This window comes from Solanum dulcamara, chromosome 1 (genome assembly GCF_947179165.1).
Source record: "Solanum dulcamara chromosome 1, daSolDulc1.2, whole genome shotgun sequence".
Lineage (NCBI taxonomy): Eukaryota > Viridiplantae > Streptophyta > Magnoliopsida > Solanales > Solanaceae > Solanum > Solanum dulcamara.
Genome location: NC_077237.1, coordinates 78,766,298 through 78,789,974, shown reverse-complemented (window position 1 = coordinate 78,789,974; position 23,677 = coordinate 78,766,298). Strand labels below are relative to the sequence as shown.

At 34.7% G+C, this 23,677-nt stretch overlaps 3 protein-coding genes across 3 annotated transcripts; all 3 read right to left on the bottom strand.

The window, feature by feature from the left end:
- Positions 1-1,663: 1,663 nt before the first annotated feature.
- On the bottom strand, positions 1,664-4,150 carry LOC129894444 (bidirectional sugar transporter SWEET7-like). Its single transcript, XM_055970152.1, has 5 exons — positions 4,105-4,150; positions 3,965-4,001; positions 2,864-3,242; positions 1,962-2,081; positions 1,664-1,816 (listed from the first exon to the last, which is right to left on the bottom strand). The coding sequence occupies exons 1-5, from the start codon at positions 4,148-4,150 to the stop codon at positions 1,664-1,666; spliced, it is 735 nt and encodes a 244-aa protein (XP_055826127.1).
- A 3,116-nt stretch (positions 4,151-7,266) lies between these two features.
- LOC129873162 (uncharacterized protein C119.09c-like) lies at positions 7,267-18,454 on the bottom strand. The gene is made up of 3 exons (XM_055948232.1): positions 18,039-18,454; positions 10,216-10,364; positions 7,267-7,567 (listed from the first exon to the last, which is right to left on the bottom strand). The coding sequence occupies exons 1-3, from the start codon at positions 18,222-18,224 to the stop codon at positions 7,429-7,431; spliced, it is 474 nt and encodes a 157-aa protein (XP_055804207.1). The 5' UTR covers positions 18,225-18,454; the 3' UTR covers positions 7,267-7,428.
- Positions 18,455-18,915: 461 nt separating this feature from the next.
- LOC129889124 (protein LEAD-SENSITIVE 1-like) lies at positions 18,916-22,478 on the bottom strand. The gene is made up of 2 exons (XM_055964298.1): positions 22,167-22,478; positions 18,916-19,924 (listed from the first exon to the last, which is right to left on the bottom strand). Exons 1-2 carry the CDS (start codon positions 22,258-22,260, stop codon positions 19,179-19,181), a joined length of 840 nt encoding a protein of 279 aa, XP_055820273.1. The 5' UTR covers positions 22,261-22,478; the 3' UTR covers positions 18,916-19,178.
- Between the last annotated feature and the right edge of the window lie 1,199 nt (positions 22,479-23,677).

The window sequence follows — 23,677 nt, the reverse complement described above, 5'->3', positions numbered from 1 at the left end:
GCTTCAACTCGAAACATTTAATTAAGGATGAATGAATCTCAATCATTCCACCACTATCAGTGGTGGAGCCAAGATTTTCACTAAGTAGGTTCAAATTATGAAAAAAGTAAAATATAGGACAAAATCAAAGAAATTCAACATCTATTATATGACTAAAAAATACTAATATTTATCATATATAAACAATGTAATTTTTGACCAATGGGGTTCATCTGAACCCCTCGACCCTACTTGACTCCGCCCCCGACCAAAACCCATGTTAAATCTAGGAAGGTTTTATATTTAATATTTAATGATTTTCATCATTTTAATGAATTTTTTAGATAATACTATGTTCTTAGCAGGCCATGGATTTTCCAGGAGGAAAGATTCCATTTGTTTCTCAAATGAAATTCATTTCAGAGTCATCAGAAAGAAGGTTAGCTTGTTATAGAGTACTTGACAATAATGGCTCTCCCATTTCAGGCAGTGTATTTGAACAGGTAATTAATTTAAATTCAGGAAAAAATTTAAATTATGGACAACATTTTTGATGTATAGCACAATGGTGACCCTTCAAATAATGGACAACATTTTTGATGAAGCAAAAAAAACAGGGGAGGTTATCATTTTATATGACCAGTATTGGAGAAGAAGTCATTAACATAGCTTCTGCTGCTGCCCTCACCCCAGATGACATTGTCTTGCCTCAGGTGATTTTTTGACTGTTATTTCTCGGACAGTCGCTCAACTAGTAGTTATTATCTCAGAAAATCAGTTTTTTTTGTTTGAAGAAAACTGAAATTAAGAAAGAAGTATGTTGAGTGTCGATCTAAAGAAATCAACTCATATAATGCACACAAGTTATAAATAGAAGAAAAATGAACATTACATTTATGAGGTTTAAGCTAAAATAAGGTCATATTTTCAACCAAAAGAGGGGGAAAAGAAAATTGATGTATGTTTTCTTAAATAACTTAAATTTTTCGATGAAATGTTCATCCAATTCGATATGGTATTAGAATAGGAGGTGGACTCAGATTTTTATTTTGGTGAGTTCAGTCTTTTAAGGTTCTTGCCTTCTTGGCACTAATTAAATTCATTGACATTCTAAAATTATGGGTTCTTTCACATATAAATCTATAACCGTGTAGAAGGTGTTGGGGTTCGGATGAACCATGTTCCGAAGCACTAAATCCGTCACTGGATTAGAGCAAACAAAGCTAATGAGTGCATTTCTCACCGCAAACACGTTATTACAAAATAAAGTTGCGCTGACTCTTTAATTTTTATGCCGTATTCGTGTCGGATTCTCCAAAAATACACTATTTTTAGAGAATCTGACACGCACCCGTTGATATTTTTGAAGAGTCCGAGCAACATAGCCTAAAAGAAATAGGAAAAACAAGTTGGATAAATGACATTCCAAGTTAATTATCTCCTCTCCAATCTTCACCCCTAGACCATCCCACCCACTGTCGCCCCCTGAATCCCCACTCCCTATCTCATCCCGCATTCATAGTGTTTTGCTAGCTAGTATATAAATCTTCTTGGAATAATCTTTTCTTGTTTTCTTACCAATCACTAGACAATAAATAACAAATTCATTTCTTTTCTAAAAAACATTTTCTACAAAATCATTTTACATCGCACCAAACACGCCTAAGTTTCTGAAAACTCTAAATTAAACTCTTGCAAGGTTGCTTATCTTCTTCTCAGGTAGGCCCAGCTCTCCTTGGGCCTGTCTTTCTGCATTTTGTCTCTTTGTGGACTTGTAATACATCCCATAAAGCAACAGTTGGGCTAGTCCAAGGGCAGTTCCCATAGAATTTGGTACCTAAACAACAAAAAGGGATTTTAGAATATTATTCTAATTTAATTTAGCTACAAAAATTAATTAAATTAACTCACAAAATATAACTTAGAAAAAGTATCACGTAAATTGAGACGAACGAAACATTGAATTGGAGAGGAATGCTCACAAGAATGAAGGCATCGAAACGAATGAGGGCATAAGTAGTCCAACTAACACCATTCAGAAATGAGAAAAGGGAAAGGAAGAAGGGCATGAACTCCACACTTTTGCTTCTCACCACCAATTTCTGCAATAATTAACATGACAAAGTTAAGAGTTTTAGTTACAGGTTCGATAAGATTCAGTAAGTTTGGCTAAAATCTTGTATGCATGTCAAGATTTTCACTCAATATATTTAATTAATTTTATCTAGAATCTAGTATAAGTTGCCTTCCCAAGAATTCAAAATCCAAACTTAAAATTTTGGATCCTATTATCTAACCTTTGTTTCCCGTAATATTATGCACTTAGTATAATCATAGAAGTGTCACGACACGTTTAAAACTATATGTTATAAAAATATTTTTAGTATGTGATGAAAAATCATCTTTTATTTCTTAAATTTTATGCTCATACAGATACAAATTCAGGCAACAACAACATAACCAATATGATTCCATAAGTGGTTGGGAAAGTCAGAGCGTACGCAAATCTTATCATTATCTTGTGAGATAGAGAAGTAGTTTCTAATATACCCTCGTCTCAAGAAAAACATTTCAAAATCGATTCAACAAATAAAAGGTGAAAGAAGCTATGATAAAAATACTAAGAAAAGATAAATATTAATCGTAACATAGTAAGATAATCAAAGCAAAAGAACAATAATGCATAACATGGATCGGTACAAATCCAGACGATACTAAAAATTACAAATTTTCAACGAATATTTAATTAGAATCGTACCTATCGCAAACGTTTCTAAGGTTTGCGACAAGAATGTTCGTCGAAAATTCACTAAAAAGATAGTTGGTTGTATAATATATAAATTGAAACGAAGAGAGTAATAATAAAAAAGGGGAACATATTTACCATGATAGCCAGAGGAGAAGCATACATCAAAATGTTGCCAACCATACAAATACTGCCTACAATAGTAGATCTTTTTTTGTGTGTTTGAACAAGGGTTAGAACAAGTATTGCAAGTGAAGCCAAGAAAATAATCTCACCAACAATAATGAGCAATATTTTCATCCTTTTTTTCTTTTCAGAGTACAATAAGAACAGCATTAGGTACACAACCTCAATGGCAAGTCCTGTCCCATTTATGGTCACAACTAGTATGCTGTGTGGATGTACAAGTGGTATTCCATAGAGTACCCATAGACCACAATTTACAAATGTGGCAACATATGGATATGGTGAAAATTGCTCTACTGATTTCTTCTTCCAGATTCGATAAAATGTTGGCCTGTTCAAAAATTAAAATTCTTCAAATTATCTTAAAATAAATTTAGATATTTGAAAATTGTATGAAAATTTACACATTATCATAGTTAATATAAATATATATACAATATTAATTCAAAATATTTGAATAAAAACAATTGACGAGAAAATCATTGCTAAAGACAAACTTTTTGACTCCTCAAATAATAAGTGTCACATAAATCAAGATAAATAAAATAATTAATTCTTCTTTTAAAAAAGGTCATAATAAAAGAGCTAGTGAATTCACTGGAGTTCCATTCATCAAAAAAGTTATATAATATTTCCCCCGTTCATTTTTACTTATCATTATTTGATTTGACATACCCGTTAAAAAAATAACTATTCATATAGGTATGTTATCACGCTAATTTTTATTAATTGATGTTTAGTATTAGGTCTTGAAAAATGATTTGGAAAATAGTATTTAATATTAAGTGTAGAACATGAATTTTCTTTTTATCTTTTCTTGATATGTTAAAACTCAAAAGTGACAATTAAAAAAAATCTATTTTAAAAATAAATGACAAGTAAAAGTAAACGGAGGGAGTAGACGTTGAATTATTTTAGTAAAAATTCTTGTTTGATCACTATACAAAAGATACCTGAATGAAACGTAGCTAATAGTTTTTTTTTTTTTTATATATTCATCATAAAGTTAATAATGCAAAAAAAAGAGAAGGAATTATATATATTGAAGCTTACAAAGGTGACAGAAACAAGATGAGTGAAATGATGTTCCCTGAAAATTAAACAAATTAAATCAAAGTCTAGTTAGTTATATATTATGAGCTTAAAAAGAAAAATATCAAGGAGGAACAAATTGCACAAAATAATAAACTAACCAATAACACCAACAGCAAAACGAGCAATCTCTTTATTAAAAACCATGGTTGATAATTATAAGCAAAAGAAATTAATGTTCGTGAATTGTGAAAAGAGAAAAGAGATATGAATAAACTTATAAAGGAAAATTAAAGGTTGGTTTTGGCTTTTTCCAAAAATAAATATAAAATAAAAAAATACACTAAATTAAAAGCAGCTAGCATGCAACAAATCTTTGTCCCTTGCATGACATGTAATGTTGTTTGGTTGGTGAAGAAGGTGTTGGGATCGAAATAATCAGGATATTATATGGAGATTGATAATTTTAAATCTTGGAAAAGAAAATTATAATCATAAAAAATATAATATTTAACATAATTTGATCATTGATCTAAATATTAAAACAACTAATAAAAAACATATTCGAGAGAAAATCTCTATTTAAATAAGATTTTTTTAATAACTACATTATAGATACTATTGTATTTCAAAATAAAAAAATTTAATTTATAAAAGTACAAAATTTTTCCAAAAAGACTGATAGATATATATGTGTCTTTTTTTCACCAAGGAAAATCTTTTGTATCGAAATATTTTTTTAGTTAAGATATAATTATGATAAAATTCAAATAAGATAGGAAATTTCAGACAAATTATAAAGAAAAAATGTCTAATAGAGAGAGAAGAGGTATTTTCATGGATAGTAGTGAAGTTGAAATTTTCATTAAGCAATTGTTCGAAAAGTCATCTTATAATTAAAATTAAATGTAATCGAGTATAATAACATAATTTAACGTATTTATTTGGTCAAATAATTATTTAATTATTATATAATTAAAAGTAAATAATTACACTCTTTAAGTAAAAAAAATAAAAAAGTCAACGAAATATAGAAAACCAAAAAATTACCTCTTAGGAGTACCTCGACGCTGGATACAAAATTTAATATTTTGAAAAAAGAAGTAATACAAAATTTCTCACATCAAATTTGAAGTGTCATATTATTATTACTTACTTCTGCCTTTTTAATTTATGTGGCATATTCAAATTTTAAAATTAAAACAAATCTATCTTTGACCTTATTATTTTTAAATGTCATATAACTATTTTAACTTATTATTTTGTTATATCTTATATTCTTTTTACATAATTTTTAAATATATAAAATTAATAATTAAAATTGAGAAGGATTTTTTGATTGAAAAAATTCATTGGCGTCAAGCGTGAGGGAATGCTATACGTTTGGTAAGTTGTCTTCCGACCAGGATAAAAGATCCCATTGAAGCAGCTAATCCTATGCATACTGTATGCACATCTGGTCGCACAAATTGCATAGTATCATAAATGGCGATCACAGGTATCACTCAGTCCCCAGGAGAGTTTACAAACAAATACAGCTCTTTCTCTCATCTTCCTCACAAAAAAATTATGAGATAAAGAGCAGATGGATTCTATCCCCTATATCGAACACTCATTCTTATTTATTGATAGAAAAATCTTCGTCAAATACCGAATTTCACCTTTTTTTTAGGAATTACTCATATCCAAAACAGCTTTTCACAAGCACCCTATCCTATACAACTAATAAGGGGGGAGGGTTGTTCGCCTTTTGAATCAAACATAAAGTATTTTTTTAAAAAATTAAAATTATATATCAAATCATTTAACTCTCCAACTTCGAAATTTGAATAGCTCCTTGCGGTTAGCCCCAGGACTGGATGACTTCAAATTAAACCCTGGCAGTACATGAACTTTGAGAAAAGAGAAGAAATAAATTTTGCAGGGACTTCTCTTCAGTAATAAATACTCCTGCGGTTTAATAATAGTTATTCACTATTAATTTTATGCGATATATAAAAAATAGTAAGTGATAGAAATAATTTTATCAAATTATCTTCATCTAACTATTGAAAAGATTAATAATATTTAATAGTAAAGATAAAATAAAAATATTCTGATAAATTATTTATTAATTTTATAAATAAAATAAGTATTATTATACATCTCAAAAACGTAAATAAGACAAAGGCATATTTACTGTTTATTTTTTTTTCTTCACGCTTGAATTCTGTGCTAACTTGATCCTTATCCATTTCAAGCTCATAGCTCTAGGTAGAAATTAAGGCAGAATTTTAATTTCATGTGTTTTGAATTCTGAAACTGCTACATCAAGTGTTCATAATTGGTTTTAAATATAATATTAGGAAAAAGGCTCAAATATGTCATTGAACTTTTAAAAAATATTTATTTATGTCATCTGTTAAAAGTTTAATTCATTCATGCTCTTGCCGTTTGAGAAAAGATTCATCTATTCTATTATTTTTTAATTTCAATTTTGCAAAACCTCCCAAATAATTTTTAACACTTTTCAATTGAAGTTTTGAATCAAATGTACTCTTTTTTCTCCTTCTTCTTCAAGATTATCAAGAACACATGAAGTAGTTTTATAATAGCTTTATCCGATACCTTACTTTTCTTATAAATTTTTATCATTCAAATCATGAATATGTGACATTTATGTAATGATGGAGAATGATACAATCTATTCGAGCATTATATTTATTAAAATAATATAATACGATACAATACAATACAACACAATACAAATACGTTATAAAACAATACGTGACAACCATCTAAATAAAGTGTTAGTTGCATTGCATACATATAAAGCTAAAGTTGGGTGCAACTAACCTCACATGTAACTGTTAACAGAAAAAAATACTAAAACACCCTTGCGGTATATTTTTTCTTTTTTTTTTTTTTTAAAAAAACCCTTCTTATTATGAAATATCAAGACAAAAAATATGTTTAAAAAGAAAAAAAATCTTATATATTTATTTAAAAAAATGCATTTTTGAACCATTAAGTAATAATAGGAGCATTTTAACCAAACTTTTAAACAACAAGCATATACTTTTTTGGACCAAACTATTAACTAAAAACAATTTTACTCAATTTCACATAGTTCAAAAACATTTCTGACCCTTTTCTGCAGAAAAAAAACACCATGTACTGATTAGATCTTCCAATCTCATTTTCAGCTGCAACATTTGCTTTTACTTTAAAAAAATATAGGTAAGAAAAAAGAGTAATCAAACATAGAAAGGATATAGTTCAATAGAATATGGAGGAAAAGTTGCAGAACATTGTTCTCAACGGGTTATAAAAAAGAGCGTAGCTAAGCATACCGAACATCGGCTCTTGATTTTTTACTATATATAATTTCACCCTTTGCAGTTGTTGCATTTGTACAGGAGTTCCCTGTTTACTCAAAATTGTTAAACCAATCAAATATATGGCTGAGAGTAAAGTTGAACTAAATGTTTTGAATTGAATGTAGTTCATTGATCTGCATTGATCCCAAAAATTCGAACCTTGTGCATGTTGGGAAATTTGGCAACCACCAGTATGAAAACTGTGAATGTGTTGAAGAACAACATTGGGTGTCGATAGTCAGTTGTATGGGAAGCTATCAAGTACCTATTGAAAGAAGCAAGTATTAGAAATTTACAACATATTTGTAATGGAAAAGGTGAAAAGTCGTCTTAAGCAAGCACGAATCAACTAAAATGAAGTATCGTTTTTTCTCCAGCCAAACAAATGGCAAACAGATCATGTCCTATTGACATCATTAGAATTTAGAACAAAGGCTGCACTACTTATTGTTATTCATAATGCTTTCACCAGTAAACTATATTAACTTATCCGAGAACAAGGTATTCAGTCCATCGTAAAGATGGAAAAAAAGTTTCATGCAGAATCAGTAAGCAATACTATGCAACTCTTTTTTCTTTTCATTACATCAATGGGTCCTGATCTAGGAACATGCAAACACATTATGAGCAAGTACTTAGATATCCAGACCGTCATTCATCCACACTTGTGGAGGCATAAGTAGATCTGAATCCGAAACATATTGCACTTTACATTTGTTTACATTTAAACGTAGTAGCATGTTTTGTCCAATAAAGTGCCAACAAAATTTCCTTAAAATGTTATATTTTGACTTTTACCATATAATAAAGTTAATTGGAACCAATATCTATGTTTCCTAACACATATACATAAATCAAACAAGCCACTAGCATTACATATCTAGATAATGTATTGAAGTCATAAAAGCTCAAGTGAAAAAGATCTCATAACAACCAAATCAAACTATATTCTCCAAACTGATAGGTATTACTTGATTTAATATTATGGCTCAAATACGGCATCCACCAACAACTGTTTATAGCATTAGATCTGGAAGATTAACTCAGATTAAGGTGATATTTTGTTGGAGAAACTACCAGGGATTTATGGTAAAAATGCTTTCAGCACAATTGTATTGCATACACTAGTTGACTGTTACGACGAAGAAATACAAAATTACTAGTTTATCTTCAGATTTTTCCTGCAATGCATATAGAACCAGTTGAACTGATAATTTAACCAACAACAATTATGCCTCAGTTCCAAGCTTTTGGTTGACACCCTCACTAGTACCTTTTTTAGTTCAATATCCAGTCCTAGATAAAAAAAAAAATACTTGTGATTAACAGGTCTAAGGTGATCTCAAGTTTAGAAGGAAAATGTTATCATAGAAACCGACACAATCATGGTCCAAAAGTTTTACCCGTACAGTCCATTATTGCAGATTTTCTAGGTTCCTTTTTTCCTTTTTAAGCAGATGTCAATGCATATCAAAATATTGTTTCATTTTTCACTTCCTGTCTTTTACAGTAGAACTCACTGCTACAGAAACTATCCAGTAGACATTATGCTGTTTCAATTACAACATTCAATCCTCTCTTGCAACTGATTAGTCTCGCTTTGTCACAATAGGCTAAGTTTTACATGTACCTCTTTTGTGCTTATATTATTGGGGATTCCTTTTAGAACATCTGACTTACATATAGGTCAACATCAAATTAAGGCACCAAAGACCTCAAACTCGTCCGGAACTAGAGAATGAAATCAAAAAGGAAAATCAACCCAGGCTTTCATACAGCTGAACCAATGTCAATCAACTCACTTCTTTAACTCAAAAACTGACTAACTTTTCCTATGACTGAGAAAACCATTGTTTCCTACTTCAATACTTGATTGATAATGGTTTTTTGTGAGTGGATCATGCAAAGTACTTTATTTTAAAAACAGTACCAAGAAGGTACCAAAAGGTTTACAAGGGATCCAGGCTTTAACAACTACACAAAAACAGACTCCAGATAATACTTGGTGGATAATGGTCCATCCTTCTACTCTTCACCACTAAATACCAAACTTGGCTTACAGCAGATTTCAATTTTGTGACGTGCGTCTCAAATCCCCAAACTAAATTAAGCCTCAGATTACCAATTTTGTGCTAAGAAAGCTATGTTTATTAGTTTTCTGGCTGACACTCATACGTGCATCCTGCTACAACCTCCATACACATTTTATATGATATAGGCTTAGTTCACTAGGATTGTAAATATGTACCCCATTATTTACTCCACGGCATTAAAATATTGCTTAGCTCTTTGATTACTTATTTAGAGATTATAATTTGGGATTGTTATGCAGGACAATAATGTGTTGATTGCTATACCAGTAATACACAGATTCTTATGGGAAGTTTACAATACCTAAAACAAGAATTGCTAATTAATATATTAGCACATCACACTCTATCTCACATAAAGAATACATAGATTCCCATTTAATTTGTTCATACTGAAAATCAAATGTTATATTAGCAATGCAGAGTCTTTACTACCATTGCTAAGTCTTATATCGAAAATCATACATTGTATTAATAATGCAAAGTTCTATATTGATATTATTTTTTCTTATACAACAAATCAAACGAGTCTTAAAAGGATATGTACTACAATATGATTGACGCCATGATGTTAAAGAATGCTGAGCATTAAGTAATTAACATATTAGCATATCAAACTCTATCCTCCTTTTGTTTTTAGGGGTAATTAGAGAAATAAGGATAGAGCTCAACAACTGATAGTCTGCGTGCAGCTTATGAAGAATGTTTTATGTTAGTCCAGTGATCCAAAAACAACTCAACTATCATTGCAAGAACAAAGCTATTACTGACATCATAGCTGAAAACCGCAATCAATGATTCACATAATGAAATGAATACTTACAGCACCACAGGAACAACTGTCAGAAACTTCCTATTGGGAGTAAGCTGCTTCCCATTATCCATTTGCTCCCACCATGTCAATCTGTTGTAGATACCCTGGTCTTCAGCAAATGGCGTTCCCTTCTTCCAGTGAAAACAGTGATATGTGACCTGAAGGAAAACAGACAAGACAAGTTATGCACAAATAAGACAGAAAAGCCGGATACGTGCACAACAGGCTTGCCAATTCTGCTATGACATCTGGTAATTTCAGGCAAACAACAACAACAACATACCCAGTGAAATCCCACAAGTGGGGTCTGGGAGAGGGGGGGGGGGGTAGAGTGTACGCAAACATTACCACTACCTCATGGAGATTGAGAGGTTGTTTCCGAAAGACCCTCGGCTCAAAAGTATCAGTCCCAAGAAAGAGAGAACAATAATATATATATATACCATATCGGCTAAAAGGAGAAAGGAGAAGCGATGCAAATTCTACAAGACAAGAACAATACCAATAGCAAAATAAAGTGATAATCAAAGGACAATAACAACACAACTATACTAGCACGTCTAGACCTAAGACCAATCCTAAACCATCACAGGGCAAGGCAACATTCTACCCTTACTATCCTTCTACCCTAATACGCGACCTCCACTCCTTTCTATCTAAGGTCATGTCCTCAGTGATATGAAATTTTCAAGAGCATTTCAAATTTTCCAAATTCTGCCAATAAAAAGTATAAAAAACATAACATCGAAGATAGTGAAATTGCTAGGAACAAGAAAATGAAAAAAAAAATAGTCACTTATATTTGGGTGTAGGTTAAAAGTAGTCCCTTAAATATGCTCTTGAGCTGTTTTGGTCCTTTAAGTTTGCCACAAGTGAGCATTTCTATTTTGTATCAAATATTTAACAAACTCTTTCTATAACAGAAATTGCTTAGCTCATCAATGACTCAACATTCTATCACTAGCAAATCAAAATCTAATAAAAATAAGCAATCATACATGTCAGAGGAAGCCATCTTAAGACTTTCATCAACTGATCTGTTTAAGATCAGAAGCATTGTGAAGCTCCAACTTTGATCTATCACTGGTTTAAACCTCACGAGCTATCTTTCTCGTCGTGAAGCTCTGATAGACAGTGAATATAGTAGCATGAACAATCAAAATGGAGTTTTTTCTCAATCAAAAAGGAGTTTTGCACCATAGGTGGTGGTAAAAGTTAAAGAGCATGTTGTAGAGTTTTGTTACACTTTCAAAGTTTACGAAAATGATTTCAAATCTAAAAAAATCACACTAACCCAGTAAACCAAAGCTATGAAAGGTATTACAAGATCAAAGTCTGCACTTTAAATGTACATAAATGAGTTTCTCAGGGAGGGAAATAAGGAGAGAGCAGGGTGAAACTAAAAAAAAAAAACGTAAAAGAAACATAGGGCATCCAAGACAAAGCCAGGATATCATGTATAGATCCTAAACATATATTTCAATAAAAGAAAAAATGGTTACTTCAGATAAATTGGCAATGGAAATGTTTGCTGGTAGATATATGTAAATAATAATAATAATAATAACAACAACAACTACATAAATTCCTCTATAGGTACATAAAATAATGGATCCATATGTGTCACTCATGCAGTATTAGATGAAAGGACCAGGCTTATATCTCCACAAGTTAGTCTCTCAATGCAGAAGCTTTGATATTGCACCAAACAAGGTTTTCTCTAAGTTTCTAGTTTCGATGACCTTCGGAATCATCATCAAAACCAGAAATTCCAAGGAATAATAAAGTTCACAATCTTTCATTGGGAAGGACCAACAAATGTCCAGATATGTTATCAGAGGAATAAAATGCTCAACTATATAATAAAGAGCCTACCCATAGTTTACTTGCATTTGATCTAATAAAAGAATTACATAATTGAAGAAAAGGGGAAAAAGCATTCTAGGAGCAAATAATGTATGAAGTTTAATACCCTCAGAAATTCCTACTTCTTGCGAACTTCTTGAGATCAAGATCCATCATGACCATGCAGCTAATAACCCAAGATGCCAACCAACTAAAAAGGATACCATTGAGAGAAAGAAAATGACGTAGAAGTATAGCACTTAGAGAAGATATTGAAACAACAGACCAATCAAAGTTGCGACTGTATCAAGTCAACATAACATTTCATCTAGTGAAATTTCCCCCGGTTTACCTCACAAACTGCTTAAATTTTTTTCAAATCTTTTTTTTAAGAGAAAATTAATTTACATTATGTGTTTCAAGTTCCAGCAATTAAACTGCATTCTCTCCTCAATATGAAGATAAGCCATTCTACACAACCCAAAGTGACAACATGCACAGATTATGGCACCCAACATTGAGTAAAGTCTACTGTAAACCACCCTGAGAATTAATAGTTTGCAACATCAACTACCCATCGATTCCAAACTAGTTGAGATGGATAACGTATCCTCTATATCCATTCCGCTCCCCTGGGGTCCGTATCAATTCACAACTTCATCAAAACTTTGTGATTCTCAAAATGTCACATGCATATCTATACTATTATACAATCTCTTAATGTGCGTATGCTGATACTCAATAATCTAGGTGAATGCCTTTGAAATTGATAATTTTTTTCCCTAAGAACAAAAAAAAAAGACAAAATTGAAAAGGGGATTAGGGTTTCTTTACTTACAGCTATTTCAAGATTTTATTGAAATAACAAAATTTAGCATCACAAAGAAAAACAAATTAGAGCCAACTAAATTTCTTAGGTATTTAGGGCGTGTTTGATATGGAGGAAATATCTTCCAATTTTCCTATGTTTGGATGTTTCTCCAGGAAAACAAATTCCTTAAAAATGAGGAAAATGACTTCTCTAATGGAAGTAGTGAAAACAAGTTGCATAAGTGACATTACAAGTTTATTATCTCCTCCCCACGCACCTTGACCATCCCACCCCCCGCCACCCTCCATCCTGCCTCCATGATATTTTGCTAGATAACATATAAATATTCTTGGGATAATATTTTCTTGCTTGGTTACTTACTAAACACTAGAAAATAAGCAAGAAATCCACTTGTTTTCCAAGAAACTTTTTCTAGGAAATCATTTTCTGTGAAAAGCATTTTCCTTTATACCAAACACACTGGGAGTATCTTAATATTTTCCAGAATAATATAATAGAGTACATAAGTGAATTCTATTGCTACAAAATGGAAGTAAGAAAAGAATAAGCCATACCATAATGGATGATGATAAATTTAATATACTAATGAAGGTTTTAATTTAGCCAAAAACATCTCTTTTGAAAAATATTTCCGAGTATAAAGGTATTGATTCACTATATACTCCTTATACCACAAGACTAGTGAAATTTGAGAAATCACAAAGACCCTATGCATGCAGCAGGATGACCTATAAAGGGAAATCCGGTGCACTAAGCTCCCTCCTTACGTTAGGTCTAGGGAAGAGCCAAATCACAAGGGTTTATTATACGCAGGCTTACTCTACATTTAAGTAAAAGACTGTTTCCACTACTCAAACCCGTGATCCCATGGTCACATGGTAACAATTTTACCAGAATGACCTATAATTTAATCAAACTAGAAGCAGAAAACAAATATCCGGGCTTTAAGTAGCCATAGGTAGGTTTATCATCAATGGCGTAGCTACATTAACCCAAGGGCCCTTCGTCAAAAATTATATTGTGCATATAAAAAATAATACTCTTCTTTCTCTCTCTCTCTCTCTCTCTCTCTTCAATTTCTCTACGCCTGTTGCCAAAACCAACAACACCACGAGGTGCGGAACACTCAGGCGAGCAAACCCCAGTTAGCTCCTCTGAGATCTGCTCAGCCACGCGCCGCCAGAAGCCGCAGATCTGCGACGCCACGCGCTGCACGCGTCGGCGCGTGTGGTAGTTTTCGGCCATTTTTCGGCTCCGTTTTTTCTCCCAGGGTGGTCGCCTCTGCATTCCGAGGCTGACCATATATTTGTATCCAGTTTTCCGGCGGTGAACAATGCTTTTCCGACAGTGAACAGTGTTTTGACAGTGAACAGGTTTTACTAACTTGGAGTTGGTACCTCCAATAGCCCATTTCCGATATTTTAGCCTATAAATATTTATTGCAGTGCCAAATTAAGTACCTGTCTCACTGTTATTAAACAATTGCTAACTTGTGCTATACTATTTATCGTCCGTTTATGTGAGAGTAACCTTTTAGTAGCGTATTTTTGCTTTTCTAGCTTTAGTGAGCGATGGTAGACTAGGGTCATGTTCTCAGTTGGGATCGAGGGCCAGGGTTGGGAGGGCTAAGGGGGCTGAAGGAGCTTTTAGATTGAGAGTAGGGTCTTGGAATATTGGGACCTTATCGGGAAAGTCCATAGAGTTAGTTAAGATTCTTAAGAAGAGGAAGATTAATATAGCTTGCGTCCAAGAGACTAAATGGGTAGGACCTAAAGCTAAGGAGGTGGATGGGTACAAACTTTGGTTTTCAGGCAAGTCGAGGTTTAAGAATGGAGTAGGGATCTTAGTAGATAGCGAGCTTCGAGATCAGGTGGTAGAGGTTAAGAGGACCAATGATAGGATGATGACGATTAAGTTAGTCGTTGGAGGGCTCACCTTGAACATTATTAGTGCCTATGCGCCGCAAGTGTGGTTGGACGAGGAGACAAAAAGGCGCTTTTGGGAGGACTTAGACGAAGTGGTGGTCAGTATACCGCCAACTGAGAAGCTATTCATAGGAGGAGATTTCAATGGGCACATTGAGTCTGTTTCGACGGGCTATGACGAGGTGCATGGAGGATTTGGCTTCGGGTGCAGAAATAGTGGAGGAGCCTCACTCCTGGATTTCGCAAAAGGTTTTGGTTTAAGGGTGGCTAACTCGAGTTTCCCAATGAAGGAGGAGCACTTGGTAACCTTTCGTAGCTCGAGGGCGGCGACGCAAATAGACTTCTGGCTCCTTAGAAAAGATGATAAAAGCCTCTGTAAGGACTGCAAGGTCATACCAAGTGAGAATCTTACGACCCAACATAAACTATTGGTCATGGACTTGGAGATAAGAAGGAAGAAGAAGAAGAGGGTCGTGGATGACCGACCGAGGATTAGGTGGGGTCGTTTGACTCCGTCTAGTGCCCTAGAGATGGGGGACAAGCTGATGGCTATGGGGGCGTGGGATAGTAGGGGGGAGGCGAGCAGTATTTGGGATAGGACGGCCAGCTGCATTAGGGAAACAGCTAGAGAAGTGCTGGGGGTCTCACGAGGCCGCCATGGTGGGCACCGAGGGGATTGGTGGTGGAATGGAGAAGTCCAGGGAAAGGTAGAAGCAAAGAAGCAGGCATATGTAAAGTTGGTAGATAGCAAGGATGATGAAGAGAAGCGAACGAACAGGAAAAAGTATAAGATGACGAATAAGGAGGCGAAAATGGCAGTTTCGGCGGCTAAAACGGCAGCCTTTGAACGCCTTTATGCAGAACTAGAGGAAAAAGGCGGGGATAAGAAGCTATTTAAGCTTGCCAAGGCGAGAGAGAAGAAGGCACGCGACTTGGATCAAGTGAAGTACATCAAGGACGAGGATGGTCAAGTACTGGTACAGGAATCCCGCATTAGACAGAGATGGCAGTCATACTTTCGCGAACTCTTGAACGAAGAAGGGGACAGAGACTTTGTGTTGGGAGACTTGGAGCACTTGGATAGGCGTCGCGACTTTGGGTATTGTAGGAGAATAAAGGTTAAGGAGGTTAAGGAAGCTGTTCGTAGGATAAGCAGGGGAAAAACGACCGAACCTGATGAGATTCCTGGGGAATTTTGGAAGAATGCAGGTAGGGTAGGATTGGAGTGGCTGACTGCGCTGTTTAATGTCATTTTCAGGACATCGAAGATGCCGGAAGAATGGAGGTAGAGTACAATCATTCCCGTGTACAAGAACAAGGGAGACATTCAAAGCTACACCAACTATAGAGGTATCAAGCTGCTAAGTCACACTATGAAAGTGTGGGAAAGGGTGATAGAAATGAAGGTGAGGAGTAGTGTGTCTATTTCAGAGAACCAGTTTGGATTCATGCTGGGGCGCTCGACTACAGAAGCCATTCATATTTTAAGGAGATTGGAGGAGCAGTATAGGGAGTGAAAAAGGGACTTACACATGATATTCATTGACCTAGAAAAGGCCTATGACAAAGTCCCAAGAGAGGTCCTATGGAGATGCTTGGAGGCGAAATGTATACCTGTGGCGTACATTAGAGCGATTAAAGACATGTATGATGGAGCTAAGACCAGGGTAAGGACGGTAGGAGGGGACTCGGAGCACTTTCCAGTTACGATGGGGTTGCACCAGGGATCGACTCTTAGCCCGTTTCTATTCGCCCTGGTGATGGATCAATTGACAAGACAAATACAAGGTGAGGTGCCTTGGTGTATGTTGTTCGTGGATGACATAATCCTGATTAACGAGACTCACAACGGAGTTAACAACAAGCTGGAGGGCTGGAGACAGACGTTGGAGTCTAAAGGATTTAAATTGAGTAGGACCAAGACAGAATACTTGGAGTGCAGTTTCAGTGGCCTGCCGCGTGAGGCTGACGGGGAAGTGAGGCTTAGTACCCAGGCCATTCAAAAGAAAAGAAGCTTCAAGTACCTTGGGTCTATTATACAGGAAGATGGGGATATCAACGACGATGTTTCACACCGTATCGGTGCAGGGTGGATGAAATGGAGGCTCGCCTCCGGAGTGCTGTGTGACAAGAAAGTGCCACCAAAACTCAAAGGCAAGTTCTACAAAGTGGTGGTTAGACCAACTCTATTGTACGGGGTGGAGTGTTGGCCAATTAAGAAACTTCATGTTCAGAAGATGAAAGTCGCGGAAATGCGAATGCTGCGGTGGATGTGTGGGCACACTAGGATGGATAGAATTAGGAATGAAGATATCCGAGACAAGGTGGGAGTGACATCGGTGGAGGACAAGATGCGGGAAGCGAGACTGAGATGGTTTGGGCATGTGAAGAGGAGAGACACGGATGCTCCAGTGCGGAGGTGCAAGAGGTTGGCTATGGACGGTTTCAGGAGGGGCAGAGGGAGGCCGAAGAAGTATTGGGAAGAGGTGATTAGACATGATATGGCACAGTTGCAGCTCACCGAGGACATGACCTTAGATAGGAGGCTATAGAGGACTCAGACTAAGATAGTGGGCTAGGTGGCCTATCTTTTCTCCATAGTAGTCGTAGTCGCGCTCATTTGTTTATTAACATATGATTTTTGCATGGGATTACTGCTTATATTAGTTGGCCCAGTTTACTTTGGGTATCCTATTTTATCTATAGTAGCTAATGCTCCTTTATCCCCGATCTTTCCTACCCTGACTTTATCGCTCTCATTATTCATATTTTTATATTGTTTGTTATATGTCTGGCTCTACTGACCTATGTCTTGTTTTCCTTGTTTCTCCTCCCTTGTTCTTCTCTCTTAAGCCGAGGGTCTTTCGGAAACAGCCGCCCTACCTTTTAAGGTGGGGGTTAGGTCTGCGTACACTCTATCCTACCCAGACCCCACATGATGGGACTCTACTGGGTTTGTTGTTGTTGTATATAAAAAATAATACTGTGTTTATAGGTCAAAAACAACATTTTAGATAAAACTTTGAACACCTTAGCAAAATTTCTAGCTTCTTCAGTGTTTATCATACAGCTCTTCCAACAGAAAGAGCGATTAAGATCCATTCCCTCCCAAAATCCCAGATCTCGAAAATCATAACACAGTAAACTAATCATAAACGCATATTGTAAAATCAGATCAATACCTAAAATCATTTCAAAAAAACAAAAAATTAGAGAACATTGATACGTACAAGGAAATGAGAAATATTGACGATAGTCCACGCCATGCCGGATGAAGAACCAAATACAGATAGCACAACGAGCCATGAGAAGAAGAGAATGAATATGTAGATGGTCCATACTCCAGGATACGTGAACCATTCAGTATTCCGATTCAGATCCGTCGTTGGAGCAGCCCTCACATACAAATTCGCCATCCAAATGTATTCAACAATACTTTCAACCCAACCTTTAGAATAAATCTATATATATAAATAAGAAAAAGAAAATCAACACAAATTTTGAAGAAGAAACCTTGAGTCTTATGGATATGGCGATGAATATCCCATTAGTCTAAAAATATTTCATCAACAAAAACAAAACCAAGACGATACGTAGCTGCTATTGGTAGGGGTGGTGGGACCGCTGAGCCGCAGAGGGGGCGTTCATCTCTCTTTCTTTTTTATTTTGGACAAATGATTGTTGATCCATATTTTTAATCATTAAACTTTTTTAACTTTTTTCTTAATATTAAAATATTATTTAAAAATTACTTAATACGAAATAACGAAAGCTTACTATTCTTTTTCACAAGTAAAATGCTATTGTTTAATATATTTTTTTTAATTAGAAAAAGGTGACTATCTTTGGCTAAATACTCGTATCTAATAAATCCTTTTTTTTAATAGTTTGCACAATCACAACTAGTCACAAGCATAGAGATAAACTCAAATTGTCAATTTAGCGTGTTTGGATATGCAATTTCATATCATGATCTTAATTAGCATTTGTACATGTAATTTGAAGTCATGATTTCATATCCAAAATGTTTGCATTCATCTCAGAGCAACAAATTAGTGCAATTAGAGCAAGATAAATATTTTCACAGCTTAGCAAATTCGATCAACATGAACCAAAAGTGTTGACTATATAATAATTTATGAAAGAAAAAGAACTTAATTTATCAGATCATTACTCAAGCAGCCAACAAAGTTGCAGCAAGAATGGTTAGATAGGAAATTAAGGGAGATGTCACCAACTAAACAGGACATATCATTTTGCTGGAGAAAGACTAGTGCAGCTATTTACAAAAACTAATCCCAAAAATCCATTTTCATGTCGTTCTTCTGCCAAAATAGTTTTCAGCTTGAAGAAAAAGTAAAACATGCCCTTCAAATTCCTCGTCGCCGCTTTTTAGCTGGTGTATCTGTTTGATTGAGAGTAACCTCTCTTGTATCACAATGGTTCTCATTTATGCGTTTCTTCGAGCTTTTGCAATTATGGAAAGAAGACAGCTCTTCCACTTTCACCTTAGTAACATCAGTCCTCACACCAATGTCAGTTGCATACCTGGTCAAACAATACATTCCAGCGGTTGCTACGACTAAGCCAGCAGGACTTGTCATGAATAACTTAAGAGGCGACGAAGCAATAGCTGCCAAAGGAGCACCTATAACAGAGGCAGCTTGACCACTCCTTCCAGGAGCTCCTTGGTCAAGAACAAGAAGACCTGTTTTACAGTATAAGGCAAAATCTTCACAGTTATTCTTGAAGACATCATAATTTCCAAAACCATTTTGAAGCAAGTACATGGCTTTGTGAATCACTGACTCTGGAGGATCAGATTGTGCAGTGGTGCATGTCCCACCTCGAAGTTTAGTAAGAAAAACTGAAGGGCTTGCTCCATAGTCAAAGCGGTACAATAACCCATCACCCAAGAAACAATCCAAGCAAGAGAGAACCACCCCACTTTCCTTTTGTTGAAATCCACAATCGGGAATATTTGTACAGGTTGAAGACACATTTGTACTTGAAGCTGACGAGCAATTTAAGGGAACAGAGAAGAGAATTGGGTCTCCAGAAACAATATTTTGCTCACATGTGAAATGAACAACTTTACTCCCACCAACATAGATTCCTGTTCAAGAATTTCAGACATTCCAAAAATACTTTGTCAAGCGACGCCAGCTACAAATCAGATATCAAAATATATCACTAAATATTTGGTTGCAACAGATATTACAGTACAAATGATTGAAAGTCTAACAAGAAAAAAATTAAGGGAGATAAAGTCTATTGTGCCTCATTCACTAACTACTAGAACGTCTTATCATAGTAATTTATAAACATCAAAGATGAAGTTAGAGTGATTTCCTCGTAATGATCAGTCATGCAAGATTCAAGAGACATGCATGTTACACTAGGATCTAGCATATTAACATGACACAGATCAGACATTTCCTACTGCTGAATTTATCTTTTTCATCTGTAGAAAATTTTATTGTTGATACAAATGTACCAAGGAGGTTGTGAATATGTTAAGAGATCTGACTGGCTCCTTTAATAATTGAAAGAGGTCCATGAGCTTAAGTTTATACACCAAAAAGTATAAATTTCGAGATATCTAAACTTTACATGGACATATGTTCGTTTTTCCCCTCAAAAATCTACTATTCTTTCTGTCCAAATTGTCCGAAGTACATAGAGGTACAGTGTTACTACAAAATTATCATCTTAGAAAAAATTAAAACAATTAGAATTTTCAGAAGCAACTCCTAAGAAGGACGTGCTTCTCGAGAATTCTGTGACTTTGTTTCTTTTTCTTATGCTTAATCCACTACAATTTAAACATTGTTAAACCTCCTTGACACGTTAACAACTCAAATGCAAAAGCTAAGGACCAGTGAGATCATAGATCACCAAATACTCTCTAAAGCACATTAATCAACCTTATTTTCAGCAAAGTAGGAGATCCAAATGTTTGTCAAGATGAAAGCAATATGATTTCATATTTGACAAGGTTTATAGGTGTTGAGTTGGGGAGCAAACAAGTGTACATGAATAGCCTGACATTAAGATTGTTTCGGTGTCAAGTAACATATTGGAGGCAGTGGCGAAGCTAAAGGGATCCAGGGGAGGTCAATTGAATCTCCTTTCCGAAAAATGGAAGGCACACATAGGGCTCTTTTTTGGTTATATGTGAACTGTTGAGTACCGTTGACTTAAGAAAAATTCTAGTGTAGTGGTAAAGGGGTTCAAAATTGACTTTAAGTCAAAAATTCAAATCCTAGGTGTGACACTCTAATAATTTTTTTGAATCCCCTTATAAAGTTTTGGCTCAGCCACTGGTTTATGTAAAAATCGTAATGTTGGTGTGAAGTAAAAGCTGGAGTAAATATCACAGATTGATGTACATTCTTTTCTGCAAATACAAAAAAATATGACAAAAATGAAGAATGTTCATCCTGTAATAAAAGTGAGTTATCAATTTCTATGCACATCCATCCCCAAAATGCTGTGGACCTCAAGATTTGTGAATGTCCGTAACATCTCCGTACATTATTTTTAGAATGTGCAACCAAGGTTTAAAGGTAAGTTCTACAAAGTGATGGATAGAACAACATTGCAGAGTTTTGGCCAATCAAGAATGCCCACATTCAGAAGATAAAGGCAGCGGAGAGAGGATGCTCATATGGATGTGTGGGCATACTAGAATAAATATGATTAGGAACAAAGTTTCAGATATGATTAGGAACAAAGTTACAGGGGGGTAAGGTGGGAGTAGCCTCCGTGGCGAACAAGATGAGGAAAGCGAGGCTGAGATGGTTCGGACGTGCGAAGATGCGCCAGTAAAGAGGTGTAAGAGGTTGTAATTAGGATAAGTAGAGGTAAGCCAAAGAAGACCAGGGAGAAGTAATTAGATAGGACATGACACAACTTCAATTGATTGGGGACATTGACCCTAGATAAGAAGGTATGAAGGTCAAGGATTAGGGCAGAAGATTAGTAGTTAGTTGAGTGTTGTTGCACTTTGTGTGGGAGAGGCAGGGGGCTAGCCTCCTCTCATATTCTACTTTTTAGAAGTACTATTTAGTAATCATGTAATTTCTTATTCTTCAATGTTTATTACTATTTGTCGCTTCATTTGTATTGTATCTTGCTAATTTGATGTCATATTGTTCTTGCAATCTTGCTTCTAGTACTTTTCTTTTGAATAGATGGTCTATCGGAAACAAACTCTCTAGGTTAAAATCTGCATATATCCTAAGCAACAATTGCTGCTTTTGGTGATTCCAGAATCACAAATTGAAGCAAAAAAAGAACAGTTATAACCTTTAATAAGGATTAAACGAAATTGTGTAAAAGAGTTGCAGACTGACCATGATGAGAGTAGGCGAAAACAGTTCTCCAAGAGTAGATATGGTCACCTGATTCTATCTCACTCCTTTCTACTCTGTGAGTGAGCAAACCCATCTCTTTCCCTCCCTGCGATCTCCAGAGTCAGATGAAAATGGCAATAACTATCGGACAATTCAAAGCATTTGTATCAAGTATCAACAAGGAGGCCAGCTGCGATTGGTAAGGGGTGGTGGCCGGTGGGACTGCTAAGCCGCCCGTTACAAGCAGGTCCGATTTGGTGTCCTATATCGGTTGTGGAACCGGATTAATTTGAATTCCCAATGCATCCAGGGTTCCAGACTGTAACGAATTATTATGTTATTTTGAGTATTAGAAATTTTTTATTAGTAAATTTTTAATAAGATATTTTTGACTATTCAATAACTATGATTATTTAGTTAAGGGATGAATTTAAATAACTAATTAAATTAATGGGTTAAAGTATTAATTTAATTAATACTCTATACCAATTATTAAAGAAAAAAGATAGAATTTATTAAATTAAGAGAAGAAAAAAAAAAAAAAGAGAAAAGCGACGACCAAGCGAAAGAAAAGGGTTTTCTTGCTGCTTCTTTTTTTTTTTCCCTCAACACAGAACGTAAAAGCTGGAAAAAAATACGGAGGAAGAAATAAAAAAAAAGGAAAAAGAAAAATAAAGGAGAAGAGAAAAATAAGAATTTTTATTCCAAAGTGTCAAGATAATTATTCTCATCCTTTCTTTTAAATTTTTATGTGATTATGAATATATTTTTAGGGTATATTAGTGGAGAAATAACGCTGAAATAAGGAAATATGACCCTAGGGTTCTTCACATAAAATCTTGATTTGGGGATCGAATAACGATCCGTTTTAGCTAAAATTTGATATGTGAGTTTATTTTATCATGAGTGAACATATTCGAGAAGAAAATTTCAGATTTGACTTCAATAACTCGGGATGACTTTTTGAGCCAATTTTTTTATCCAAAAATAAATATAGCAATATGGGTGTCATTGAATTCGTATTCTTATGAAGATTATGTATTTGAACAAATTTTGATCATTCAGAAGCGTTACTAAAGGCTCAAATTTTAAAGTGATTATTTAATTTAATTGAGGTTTAACCCTAGTTTTGAAATTCAAAAAAATATGGGAGTTGACATGTTAAGTGACATCAAGATTAGGAACGTGTTTATAGAATTGGATAAGTTATTGAGTCTAGGTTAAACATATATATAATATTTGTGTTTACAAATTAGTTTACTTATAAATATTATATATTTGATAGATTGAAATTGGTCTGAGGCATTGAAGAAATGAAAGACATTGGTGGATTAGCTTGCTTTACTTCGGTTCTTCGGTTGAGGTAAGTTATGGTTTTTTTTATTCTATATCATAGATAGACTTTTAATAGTGATTGATATTCATTGGGTAATGTGTGAAGTTTACTATGCATTTAATTATTGTGGTTTGAATGATTGATATGTTGTTGTGATTGGTCTAAAATCCCGAGG